General features: G+C 39.3%; 1 protein-coding gene across 3 annotated transcripts in view; it reads right to left on the minus strand.

The window, feature by feature from the left end:
* AKT1 (AKT serine/threonine kinase 1) overlaps window positions 1-14,520 on the minus strand; it is a 76,483-nt gene that overhangs the window by 19,153 nt on the left and 42,810 nt on the right. For all 3 annotated transcript variants that reach the window (XM_061464152.1, XM_061464150.1, XM_061464151.1), the window contains exons 4-9: window positions 8,002-8,113; window positions 5,050-5,197; window positions 2,953-3,084; window positions 2,731-2,796; window positions 998-1,066; window positions 149-274 (exon numbers count right to left, since the gene is read on the minus strand). In XM_061464152.1, coding sequence (XP_061320136.1) covers window positions 149-274; window positions 998-1,066; window positions 2,731-2,796; window positions 2,953-3,084; window positions 5,050-5,197; window positions 8,002-8,113 — 653 coding nt within the window. The remainder of the gene's footprint in view (window positions 1-148; window positions 275-997; window positions 1,067-2,730; window positions 2,797-2,952; window positions 3,085-5,049; window positions 5,198-8,001; window positions 8,114-14,520) is intronic.

Genomic DNA, 14,520 nt, shown 5'->3' on the forward strand with positions numbered 1-14,520 from the left:
CCTGTAAAGTCAAGTCCAACAGCTGCAATAACTGTTATGTTAAAGTTCAATAGCGAAAGGCTTTCTTATAGTTCAGGCTTATTTGCTTTTGGACTAATGAACAAAAAGCCCAAATTCAAAAAGCCTACAGTATTGTTTTTCTACATACCTTCAAATCTCTATAAACCACATTCTTCTCTGAATGCAGGTAATCCAGTGCTGAAACAATCTCAGCTCCATAAAACCGAGCCCGGTCTTCAGAAAAGACACGCTCTCTTGACAGATGGAAAAATAACTACAAGAACAGTAATCTGTTACTGTTAGATTGCACGTTTCTGAATTATGTCTCACATTTTGCAGGCCACCCTGCTTGGAATGTGATATTACCAAAGAGAAAACCTCTTCCCATCTTCACCCAGCACCCAGCTGTGTGCCCAAATGTGTTAAAAAGCATCAAACTAAATGATTAGACAATTGTATCTCACATTCACAGCTGCACACTGATAACCAGTTTGTGTGCTCCACACTCTCGCATGTACAGAAAATTGTAAAACCCCATTTTGATTGAGGTACAATTACATACTAAAGCTACAGCTCAATACATGATTCACTCACATGTTAATATTCCAGCCTTTTCTTCTTGACTAACAGTAGCTTGTTTTTTTCCTAGTTTTCCCTCCAAAGTAACACATACTCACAATATTCATTAAAAAGTGTTAATACTTGTCTGAAGAGCAACCAGAAAACAACCTTGTATTCTTGAATTACTATGTGTCAGATTACAATATGCTGCCATCATGCAAACTCTGAAGCTACACCCAAAACTTTTATTCTCTGAAAATGAGTTAAGAAAATTAAGAGTCTTAATATTAGTTAAACCTGCAAACAGCTCTGTTTAACTGGGACAGCTTGGGTTAACTAGAATTGCAAACATGGACCTTAGCTAAATAACATCAAGCAGAATTAGTAGTAATACAGGAAAGTCCTAAAGTATTAAACATTATTACATTTCCCTTACCTCCCCTCCATTAGCATACTCCATGACAAAACACAAGCGATCATGTGTCTGGAAGGAATACTTTAAAGCCTAAAACAGATTTAAATCAAAACTTAGATCACACTAACAGTTATAAGAGCATTTTAAATAGATTTTCAGAAACATAAAATTCCTATTCTAGTGGATTATTTTTTTTTTGTCCTTGGATCTTATATAATATTTACATTTCCTTGTTGTAGCTGAAGACTGATACACTGCTAACTTATTTAATTAAATAAATTTAATCAAACATTAAAACAATCCCTGGCAGAAACTATCAGTAACACCTATAATCCTGTGAAACTAAGTCTTGGTCCATTAACAGTGACATAGAAGTACCAATAGTGGCTCTGAAGTTTCCTTCCCAGGCCATAAGCTCCCACAGTTTCATCTCACAGACAAGAGGCCATAACCAAACCCCAAGGTTTTACTGCACTGGCTACAAGCTCTCTGACAGGAAACACAGATGTATTTATACACATCAGCCCCCTGGTCTCTGCCCTGCTGCCTGAAACTGCTCCCAGTTGACAGCCTGCCAAAGGATTGAGCAATGCTGTCAATATCAGTTTGTGAACAATTTACAAAACCAGACTAGATGAAGGGTGTGATGAAGCATCACAAGGTGCCTTTGTAGAGTCTTGTCACGTGTATTCCTGTGGTTAGAGGAACATCAGCTTGTTTCACAGAGTCTTAAGTTTTCTGGTCATAAACCCAGTCTTGCGGCCGACTTCTCAAGACAGCTCCTGATTTGGATATTTGGGTTTATGAAAGCATTAAAAAGAAAATACCACATATGATGTCGTTGTCTTCATTACTAAGTGTGGCATTTTTAAACCAGTCATATTTGCACAGAGAAAGGGAGGACCTGGCTTTAGACATGTCAACAAACATTTACTGATTATACCCAATACAGCCAATATTTACTTCCAGAGGCCACGCTTAACAGGTCTGAATCCCAGCTGGGCCTTTGTGTACCTGGACAAAGGAAACAACCAGGATCCCACAGAAGTCTCTTACAGGGCTTAAGCAGTTGGAAACAACTCACAGCCAACTTGCAATAAATACTGGAAACAAAATGTTGAGGTGGAACTTACGTATCTGAACCCAAACCAGAGAGACTGCTGGCATTAAAGGTTTAAACTGAGAGTATGGTTTGATTTTACAGCATAGCCAATCCAAAAGAAAAGCAGATAAAGCATAGTCCTGCTCTTTCCTGTCCCACACCACATGCTCCCACCACTATCATTTAGCTGGCATTACCAGTGCTCTGATTCCACAGTGAGCTGCTTCTGAGAGCTTAAAAAAAAACAAATGCAGGCAAAATTAAAGGGTTTTCCCCCAAGTATATCTTCCTGAACTTGTCTGTCACAAGATCAGGGTCACCCTGATCTCTGCTACAAGGAGAAGACCAAACATTTGGAGGACAAGGGAAGCAGATACTTCTCTCAGAAATAGCAAGCCATTAAGTGGGTGAGCCATAAAGTCAAACCACACCCCAAAACACTGTCTTCAAGAGGTACTGAGGACCTGCTCTGCAAGAATCAGAAGACCTAAAAAAGCATTTTAATCTCTGCCTCCCAAAAATGGAAGGGTACAAAAATACAAAGCTACTCTGAAAACACAGATCTTGGAAGTATTGCATAAGTAACAAAAAGTAAGAGAAGTCTTGGCTGTCATGATGTCAAGTTACACTCTGCAGAGGGAGAAATGCTTACTGTTAAGAATGGATGCCGCGAGTTCTGTAAGACACGGTTTTCTGTCAGTGTGTGTGCTACTTCATCCTGAAACACAAGCAGAAGGAAATCAGCAAAGTGATTCCCGAGACCACAGATCCATTTCAAATACTAACAGAGCAATTATTTACATGCACTCAGAGAATCATTGGTATGAATTTCCCAAAGGTTGTACCAACATTCCCAAGTTTCCCATCTACTCACCTTTGCTACAATAACTTCCTTCTTCAGAATTTTCATAGCATAATACCGTCCGGTTGCTTTTTCTTTAACTAAAATGACTTTTCCAAAAGTGCCTTTTCCCAGTAGTTTAAGGTATTCAAACTCATTCATGGTCTGTTAATGGTACAGATAAAACAAAAACTGAATTACAGAAGCTAATAAGTATATTATTCTCAGACTAGAATTTCTCATTCACGTGAGAATGCACTGTATATGTTGCATATGTGGGGTTTTTTAATCCTTTTGCTTAGCAGAATTCAGGAGCAGAAATGCTTCTTCCATACAAATGAATACCAGTGCACTCGTAAAGATAATCTACCAGGCTGTTTCGGCTGTAAGTTTTCAATTAACAGAACACTTTCACGACTCAACACTCAACTGTGTAAATACCACACAACATACTATTATTACTCCATTGGCATTTTGATCACTTTGTCAGTGCAGACATTCACTAAAAAAAACACATATTACTCTAATTCCAGGGATTAAACCCATACCTTTTTTTTCTCATGTTCCCCACCTCTCTAGGAGACCAGCTTTCTTGTGCTTCATTAAGCAGCACCAAAACTCACGGAAAAAAGAACTACCTCACAAATTAGCCACTTACTCTTATTCATAGGAAAGATGTTGGAGAAAATCAAGATCTGTTGCAGGCCAAGAACAGTCTATTGTCATATCGATGACCACTGCCAACATGGCAACAGTAAGACATACAGCCAAAGGCTACTGCAGCCTCAGCTGGGGAAAGATTTTAAGCTGCTCTACATGGCAAACTTCTTCCATATCCCTCCCGAGAACTGGCTTAGGAAACTTTCTGCTAATCACTGCCTAGTTGATGCCAGGACCCCAGTAATAATTTTGGTTATCCTCACTATCGTGCCTAGAGAGAGTCACTGTCTCAGAAGAATGCATGCATGTGACCAACAGGGTGGCTCTTGCATTTCTATGAAGAGCTGCTCAGCAAGAGCTGTGTCTGTTCACTCAAGGTCACGGAAGGCCCATGGCAATTGCAATTCAGAGTGACATGTAAGTAGCCACCCACATAAGTCTAAAACCCCTGACATGACAAAAGGGTGACACACATAATTAGTGATGACACAGGCAGCATTTGTTATGTCTGGGGATTCTCTCTTACAGGTGGGAACACTCAGAAAATGGAAACCCAAATGGGAGACCACAGAGAAGTAGAAAGAAATGAAGGCAGGTTGAAGACATTCCTTGGTCTTGGATGCCAGAGGACTCTTCATCAGGGACTGTAGTAATAGGACAAGGGGTAATGTGTTTTAATTTGAACAGGGGAACTTTGGGTCAGATATGAGGAAGAAATTCTTTACTGTGAGAGTGGTGAGGCAATGGAACAGGTTGCCCAAAGAAATGATAAATGCTCCATTCCTGGCAGTGTTTAAGGACAGGCTGGACAGAGCCTCAGACAACATGGTCTCGTGTAAGGCATCCCTGCTCATGGCAGGGTGGTTGGAACTAGATGATCTTCAGGTTCTTTCCAACCCTAACCATTCCATAATTCTAGAAGACAGATACCTAAAAGGGTTCCCACAGGTAAAGCTCTCCTCTGGCAGATACTTCTTTCATGGGAGGCCATTGTTGAGATGGCCCTGTGCATTCAGACAATGCTGAGCCTGATGCAAAGACCTGAGCTCTAGGACCACCATGGAGAGATGATGCAGCAGCTGTCTGGGAGTTAGCCTAAACCCTTAACCCAGAGCAATTAAATCCACTAGATCACCCTGAGTCCTGTAAATCCACTGGAATATCTTTACACCAGCCTGCAAAGAGTTTTCACAGTCACACTGTCCAACAGGAGCTATGAATTCAGGCTCTGTACCACAGGAAAACAGGCAAATCAGATTTAGACCTGTGCTGGCCTTGAAAGCCATCCAGCAAGGACATCTGAACTCGGAACACTGGGGGACCCAGACAGGCTTTGTCTGGTACCTGCTCAGCTCAGACAACTGTTTCCTCCAGAAGCTGCATTTACAACCATGTTATTTTTATGGGTGTCTCAACGGCTATTTCTTGCCTACATTTCAGAAGACCTAAAAAATAGTTACACTGACTTACCACTTTGTGTTTTGGCTTTGTCATAGAAACTTCCATTTCTTCAGCACCTGAATTATCACTAGGAGAGCCAGATCTAAAATCCATCATCTCTTCCTCTTGTTTCTTGAGGCTGTCTGCTACTGTTTGGATGGCTTTTGTCCATTCTTCCCTGGCAAAATATAAGCAAAGACATCCATTACTCGTGACTTCAGATTACTGTCTGCCACGGCAAAGCCACCAAGGAATACAGAGCAACTAATGCTTTCTGATGAATCAATGCAACATACAATGAATTATGTGCATTTTCAAGCACTGTAAAAATGCATTTTTAAAAGCACTTTTAACATACATCTTTATTAATCATACCAGAAACAAGAGACAACTGAAGTCCTCATAGTCTGGATACAATATAAGGCTTTTCAGACAACAGAATTTCTAATAGGCATTCAGTCAGCTCAAGATATGACCTGGTGATACAGAGATTTACATAACAAAACCAGACTTGCCAAAACCAAAAAGAAAAAGGCTCTCATGCAGCACAAAACAATTCAACACAGCTTTGCCATTCCTATGGTGCACTGAAACACATATATCAAACTGCTGGGGGCACTATGCCTTCTCTTTGTAACACATATCTTGAATTTTAATGGCAAAGAGTGTTCTAGAAGAAGGCATGAAAGCCCAGGATACTTAGGTTATTCCTGTGTTGTAAAGATGATGACAGAAGTACAGCAATTCCCGTGTTTGTTTTAGCAGAATGTTAGCCAGAGCAGCAACATTTTATCTTCAGCACAAGTCTTGGTTATGAGAAAATTTCCACAGCTGTTTCAGCAATAGGTGCTCTGATACTGACCCCTTCAACTCCCATGGAGACCACTTCCACTCCAGTGTCCTTTGGGAAATCTCACACCTTTGGAAACTACTGAAGTGAAAGTTCTTGGCCTTCACTTCATCTCACTGCAAATTTATTGAACATAAAGCATACAGCTCATAAGGACTCACAGGGTTTTGGGACAGGCTTTAAGGCATACTTGGTCTGAAGACATGTTCAGTGGACTGTATGAATTTACTGCATTTTACTACCTTTTGTTTCTGTACAGAATAATGGTTTAGTTGATATTTTCTGGACAGTGGCTAAACTCTTCTCCCAGGGACACCCTAGGTAAAACATGTTCCTACTACAGCAGGAACAGGAGTAGCCGACGTTAAGCAACTCTATGCACTGTGTGTAATGAAGTCACACTATCCTTCTATCAATGTAAAATTTTTCACTGAGTCCATAAAATTATTGGAAATAAAAAAAAAATAGAAAATAATTAAAAAAAATCTTATCTGAACATGCGAATTTCACTTTCTGATGAACAGAACAGGGAGATCATTCCCCAGAGAAAGCAAAGTCCATGGGAAATAGTACCCAACACAAGATTCTAATCAAAACTATACCAAATACACATTAGGTTTTTCCTGCCCTGTACATTTTTTATTTTGGATTTTGTCTGAACATGCACTATCCAGCCCTATCTGGGGCAGCAAGGTAATGCTAAACATTCTGAACATTCTCCCTATCCTCCCACCACAGACTACTTCATTCACCATCACAAACACATTCCTTTATTTACTAGTCATTTGTCATATTCAGATTACAAAAACCTTTTTCTGCTGTATTTTTATCTCTCCATCTCTCTCAAAAAACAAAGAATGGTTTTCAAGGCACAGAGAAAGCTAAAGGAATATCTACCTTCACATCTCTTTTAAGATCTGTTACTGACTTGTTAAGATCTCGGCCTTCTTGAAGTAAGTTATCTTTGATTTCTGGGAGACCAGAATTTCACCCTCAGCTTTTATGTCTCAGGCATACACACAGAGGTGACTAACACTCCGAGCCCTGAAGTGTCACAAAGCTGACTTAATTGGTTAGGAGGGAACAAAACAAGACTGAAATACAATCTTCCCCCAAGTGGAAACTCTTATTCACTCCCTTTAGGGTCACTGACCACAAAGCTATTAAAAGAAACAAGGACCAGTCTCTTCTTCTTTGTTTTTAATTTGATTTTACCTTCTTCTGATCATTGTAATAGAATCAACAGCAATAAACAGGAACCTTATTTAAATTGGTGCATGCAAAGGCTACAAAAGTAAAAAAAAAAAGCAAAGATTAGGTAGAATTTTCTGATCTTAAAAATAAACATGTGCCAGTGTCATATCTAGGGAGGACAAGGGTTTTAAAATACCTCTTTCCCTAGGGCAATAGTACTGGAATAATTTAAGTTCAGTTCCTGAAGAGCAAGTAAATATTTAAGTACTCTGTAGTTGTAGAATAGCTGTGCTGGAAAACTGTTCTCTCAGGAGGTAAGAGATCAATTCTCCAATGATGAGAGCACAGGATGTATGCTCTCAGCTTTGTTTCCTAACAGCTGAAACAGAAATTTGCATCTGCAGCAGATAACTATCACCTTTATTATCGAATTTGCATGAAACATTAGAAATCAGCAGTGACACAACTAACTTTTTTCCTTTAAAAAGTGTGCTAAAGACTTTAAAAGGTCAGTATTTTCATACAACACAACTTTGCCCAAATCTCTGTTTCACTTGTGCTCATCCTTCCAGAAACTTTCAGGTAAGAAACCCTGCATTTCACATACCACAACATTTAAAGTGAGAATTGAGCCTTAGGTTTCCAGAAATAACTACCTATGTGCTGGTACACAGCTGCACCCGTCCATTTTGGATACCCAACCTAGCAGCACTTCATTTACAGATACTACTCAAAATCCACTCTATGAAATCCCCTTTGAGGTATCTTTTATACTGGAACACACTAAAACAGAGACGCTCAGAAATTATTTGTCGAGTTTCAGTCTAGACGTACATCATCTGATAAATAAGAGCTTCAGCAAAGGACTTGCTATTAATGCTGAACACTTGCATCTGCTTTTGCAAATAGTTTATGTATTAAATATGAATGAAACATACCGCTCCTCTGGAGTCTCCACATGAAATGTTCTTTCAATTACTGTGGTCCACTGGAGGCATCTAATGATAAATGTGTTTGGTTTAGGTCGTTCTGTCTTCATCAGCTGGCACTCTACCACAATCAAGGAAGAAAGTCATGGTACATAAACAGGTTTAAATAATCCTTTGTCTTTATTCCTATCTAGCAAACTGTTGCAATTAATCAGCCATAAAAATCTCTGTAAGTACTTCTTTAGGAGACTTGAGACAATTTACCGTGTTGATGAAACCAATAAATAGCTTGGGAGGTAGTCATCTAAGCAGCACTGAAATCAAATTCTGCTTAGAAAGGCTCTGCATTTGGTCTATTCATAAAAGTAAGTACAAAAGTTACGGGATGACACAGAAGCTGGTCCGACTCAGACCCTGCGCGCTGAAGGTCATTCAGAGCAGAGCGCATGTTCAAAGTCATGCTGTAACACAGGAGTTACATACACTGAAACCAAAGCCAAGCCTGCACACTGCCTCCCTTTGACTTCCCCAGCATAAACGGGCCCTTGGCTTTCAAAGGGTTGCTAGCAGGGTGTTCAGTTATTTTGTAGCAACCTGATGAAAATTAAGCCTTAGCATTTCCAGTCCTCAAACACTAGAGGGAACATCAAACTGCATAGGCACCCCCTGAAAAGACCCTGTTCAAATCACTGTTGTTGGGACAGCTGCGATGCTGTATGGACACGCAGCTAACAGCTTCCATCATTGCCAGTATTTAAGCTCAACCTAAAAAGGCTACAGGAGTAAGGTTACATGCAAAACCACCACTTCCTTCATAAAAATGCTGTCTCGAGCGCTGAGCATTTTTTGTTTGCTTGGTTTTTAATCACACCTACTATTTTAAGCTTCATTGGGTGTTATGAGTGTTTATCCTTCAAATTTTGGCCTGAAAATGCACCTGATTAAGGGTCCACTAGCTAAATTAAAGGAGAGGATCAGAAAAAAAAATAATTAATGAAATAATAACAGAAGCCAAAACTCCACATTTTTCAGCTTTATATTAATAGAAAAATCTAATGCTAATTAAACAGCCCCTGTTAAAGTGAAGTCAAATTAAGAAACCAAGTGAGCGGGGCCAAAGAAGAGACTGGGTTGTTTTTCCTCTTACATTAAGCATTTCTTGCAGTTAATGAAACCACAAGCTTGCTATTATTTGGTATTCATGTTCTGTATCAACTTCCAAGTAAGTAAAAAGGCACTATGAACACAAGAAATTTCTGCGCACTGCTAGAGCTGTGAACATCTTCCACCATCAGCAATGTGCAAGCTGAGGACAGAATCTGGCCAGGGTAACAGTGCATGTTACTAAGGCTACACTGATATCGTTAATTTTATTACTGTGGACATTTAGAAAGCTCAGTTTTAAATTCAAGCTCTTAATTTGCACCAAAATAAAATATTTACTGACAGTGGTTTTGGGCACCGTATTTTTGGCAATATATTTCATGCCTCATGTGCTACTGGAATTATAAGGTTTTCAATGAGTAACTTCGCATTTTTCATGACAACAAAATCTAATTTTTCTTTAATAGCACACTGAGGTTATACTGCATCCTACTAAAACAGTGCAATTAGATAAGAGAAAGTTTATTAATGAGTCATGAAAAGGTTTTAGTGTGATGAACGGTATTCCTTTATTCCCCGAGATTAAAGAACTTCCACACAGCGACACAGCCGCGGCTGCACAGTGAGTGCCTTATTTAGCCTTCCAGCCACCTCCACCCTTTTTCTCAGAATGGCAATGAAAACCAACCACAAATGTATTAGAGGTGGTGCAGCCCAGTACTGATAAATAAATTCAGCTCAAAAGATCTCATTCATGCTCCCAGATCACCCACCTTAGCTTAGCTGCTCTTCTGGTTTTGTTATTTCTTTGTTATGTCTCCCGTTTTTGTCTGTTTAACATGATTAGATTAAGGCTGGGGTTGTTACCTATGACCCTGCATAATGCAGCCCTAACAGATACTGAATTTGGCTGAAGAATTGAAGAAGAAAATCAGCCTATTTCTGACCTCATGCTAATCCAAAGTTGTTTGTACTTACCCACAAATGCAACATTAAGAAGAAAAAAACTGAGAGGTTTTGCTTACCTTTTTAAGACTTTAGATTCAGACTCAGTGCTCCAGATTAGATAGCAGTACAGATATTTAAACTATCCATAAGCTCTAAACTTTAACCATTTAATTTCAGCACAATAAACCACAAAAGGCATTTTCTGTCATAGAAGGGGACCAATTAAACATCACCACTTTTCCCCTAAATCAGCACTGTCCACTGATATTTGTTAAGTTTGCTGATCCAGCAATCTTTAAGGCATACAGCAAGATGAATAATAGAGATTTGTCAGTTAATAACCACTATAATTCAAGAATGTCACATAGAAGCGTTTTGTTTAGTGAACAATATGCTGTCTAATTACCCTGCTCAATCATAACAGCACATATCAAGAAATACAGACGGCTTTATTTTTAAATTGCTTTACCAAAGTGCTGCAAAACATAGGCTTCACGAAGTTTGAAGCTACCAGTTCGCTCTCCCCATGTACGATAATCACATAGATTTTACCAATGAAAAAATGAAGCCATAAATTTTTCTTACTTTTAAAAACAACTCTGTGCTCTTTACTGTAGTTGGCAAGCTAGAGAAGCACCAAACTTGCCTTATATCATGTACCTCAACATGCGCCACTACAGCATAGATACAAACGCTGTATAATGTTACGTCTAATTTGTGGCATGTTTGGGGGTTCTCCTATAAAAATATTCACATTTCAAATACGGTCGACTATCCACACTGAAGACAGTTTTTCCTGTCAAACAGGCCAACATAAGTATTTCACATTTGAAACAAAGTAAGTACAGCAGCCTGTTAAAAATTATTTAAATTGCTCTAAAGAACCTCTTGATTCTTCCCTGGCATTTGGTCTTTTAAAGTAAGTAGGACAGAGAAATTGTTCCTAACAGGAATAGAGACCAAGGCATTCAGATGTAAATTACCATTTTGTATTTGAAAGACACTTAGTATTATCCCAGTGACTTTCTAAAATGTCACAATATTTGCTTCCCCAGCACTTAAGCTAAGAGTCAGATTACTTTCGATGGAAGTGTCAAACTCTGCTTCCTCTATAATGACATCACACTTAAAACAATAATGTCAAGGAAGAATGCTTCCCATTTCTGCTTTGACTTCCTTATGGAAGGTGATGGGGATGGGGGAAGAAGGTAAATCAGGCAAGAGGAATGATGAATAAATAAAACTTTGGAAAGGCAAACAGGAATATTATGTTGAAGTGCCCTTGTTCTGCTGGCACTGCCATACAGACTCACTCCCAAACTTGGTAAAAGGAAGGAGCTGGGAGCCCTGAGTTACAGACCTGGACTAAAATGGCCCCTCGTAACAGCAGACAAAAAAATCTGTCTGCTGATCTGGCCACCCCGTGCCCCCTGATAAATGCTTGACTGCAGACATGCAGTCCTGTCCCAGAAGGAGCACTCATATTGTTGAGCAATTATGTTTTCAGCTGTACAACAAAACCACCACAGTTCACCCTCCTTTTTGACAGTCAGGAGAAATAATCCCTTCTTTCTAACGGGAATAGCCTCGCCCTCCATGTGGTTTTTCACAATATACTGCTCTTCTCAGCTATGGTTTTAAAGGCTTATAACCTAACAGGCAGACATACATGATAATCTGAGATTAAAATCAGTATGAAGGCTACTTATCTCATAGATTTACAACACAGGCTCTACTGGTTGTTTATCTACAGGGTCTCTGAAGCAAACTGTTTAGTTACAGGCTTTTTTATTCCTTCTACCTTACTAGTGGTGAAGTACAGAATATGAACACAAATATGATTTGGAAATCACAGTTAAATGCTCAGGCACAACCTTTCCTAAATTTTGCTTTGGTGGGAGTTTTGTTTGGGTTGGCTGGGTTTTGTTTGGGTTTGTTTGTTTGTTTTATTTGCTTTGTTTTCTTGTTGTTTGGTTGGGGTTTTTTTTAATAAATCACCAATAGGTAACCTCTGGGGAAAATAAACGTATCATTACATTACAAACACAGAAATATAGCTACTTTAAATTGAAAATTACGTGGAGAAAAAGGTACTTAAAAAAAACCCTAAGCCTTTCTTTACCCGTGGGGTGCCTACACACAAGTTCTCAAAGATGTATCATCAAAACCTTCACTGACTGAAAGGAGAAGTCTAATGCAGAAGAAAGAAGAGACCAGGAAGCACATGGAACACACACTCCACCTACTACCAATAGTGTTTTCATGCCTGTTACAGGAAAAGACAGATGATAATTAGATGTTTTCTTCTGCACTGCTTTTGCCTGAACGGACTATTTCTTTCTCATGGGTTGACAAAAATCACTTAGTATGAGTTTTACACTACAAGTAAGAAGAGTCCCCTAGTTATGAAAAAAAACACTTCTACATTCACAGATGAAAAAGCCTACATTAGTTTATAACAGAAGAGGGTAAAGATTTTAATCAAAAACATGGGAGCACTTCCAAAGAACAGACTGACAGAGACAGCCTGCCATCTCATTAAAAAAAGAGAGGAAAAAAATAAAAAATATCTAGTTCATTAATTAACAAAAAAGCCAGGGTTTTTTTTTAACAAAAGCTCTTGGGAAAAAAAAAAAAAAAAAAGATTCATTTTTACAAAACATTTAATCTGAATTCTCCCCACCTTTCACTGGCAGGAGGCTTCTACAGGCTGCCTCTGCAGCACAGGGCTGCATTCTGCCCTGAGTCTTCCTCGAGGTAGCTTGAGTTCACTCATGCTAACTCGACAAGTTAACCTAAATGAAAGTACCAGGCAAGAAGGTTCAAAGGGAAAACTCGTGGTGCAAAACACATCCAAATGATTCAAGTGTGAAGGGTACCCAGAAGGGAACGGCACATCAGATGCTGGCAGCATTGCATGCCTGTGCCTACATGAGAAATTAAATCCTGGTGGGGCAACAGCTGCTTCTATGAGCCCAAAACCGCAATAATGACTTCTAGCAAGGAGCTCCCCCCAGCTTCCTGACCTGTCACTGGTTCACCAGGCAAGACCCACTGGTAGGAACATCCTTCCACTCAGCACCCTCCCCGCCATCCCTCTTACGGCGGCTACATCTTATTCTAAAAGCATGTGTTGAGTCTTTTTCGACAACGCTCTGACACCATGGTAACAAACTTGGGCTCAATCTGCCAAAACAAAGCACACCATATTCCTGTTGTAAAAACCGACTTAAGTTAACCCATTCTGAAGGCAACTTGGACAAAGGCAAAAGATGCATCTTTTCTTTTTTACTCCTAAGGACAGAGCTGCAGTAACTAATTATTTTAAGTAATGCAGTTGGCTGCAACAGTATAGAAGTGTCCTGCAAAAAGTGTATTTGTTAAAAGCTTCTGGCTACAGACCAAGTACTGAATTAATTTATGAATTAATGGCTTTCTGCTGCCTTTCTTTACATTCTTGATCCATAAGGAGATACCAGTCTAAAGAAGAAAGCACTGTGTCATTACTGAAACAAAACCACTACAACAATTCCCTCTATAAAATGAGACAAAAACGCCAAAGCACTCTTGGCATCCTGCACAGAGGAACCAGGCAACAGCACATCCATTATTTATTCCCATCATCAGTCAGAACTGGTATACATTGCTACCAGTGGAAAAAAATGAATATCTGCATTAATTCCTAGTTCTGCCCAGCCCTCTTCCAGACCCAGGGTGCTCCAAAATAATTCTGTCTGCTTAAAGTTCAACTACAAAGATGAACCCCACATATTTCAAGTTACCCTGTAATGGAGAGGGAAAGTCCCTACCCTTTCTCTCTGCAGAGGTTCACTCCCACTAGTCACCAGGAACACAGAACAGACTGTTGTTAATAACAGGTAACACAATGATCTATTTTTAAGTGGTAGAACAAGACACAGGGAAATCATGAGACAGGAAAGATTAAGAACAGGAGAAAAATAAAAGCTGGAAGTATACAGCGAAAGGTTAAAAACACGAGCAAGAAAAGGAAATTCTCTTCAGAGTCTTCTGTCACATCCTGTACTGCAGCACCTGAGCAAAGTCGGAAATGTTTGCATGGGACAGAGTGCAGAGGTTAGGAGATGTCATTATTTCCAAACCATTTCGTTGGCTCTAATAGAAGAAATACTAGTTTGTGTTCAAAATTCAGAAAAATGGAGTGCATTTCATTAAAAACAGCACTTGCTCTGCATTCTCTTATGCTACCAATCAAATAACTTCGACCTATGTCAATGCCAGTAGAATCCAGACTGGTGGCAGAACAGAGGCTGAAACACTTCAGCTGTGCCTACCTGCCAAGTATCAAGACATGCACCTGGGTGAACTTTCACCTTAAAGCAACTTGCTGAATAACAGACATACAAAATATTAACAAATAAACCCATTTTATTCTATACCCAGAAATAGTAAATTAGTAGAAAAAACTTCACACCACAGTCATTCTGAAAAACACAT

This window comes from Pezoporus flaviventris, unplaced genomic scaffold (assembly GCF_033815535.1).
Source record: "Pezoporus flaviventris isolate CSIRO_AGI_PZ_B2104156 unplaced genomic scaffold, CSIRO_AGI_Pfla_v1 ptg000036l, whole genome shotgun sequence".
Lineage (NCBI taxonomy): Eukaryota > Metazoa > Chordata > Aves > Psittaciformes > Psittacidae > Pezoporus > Pezoporus flaviventris.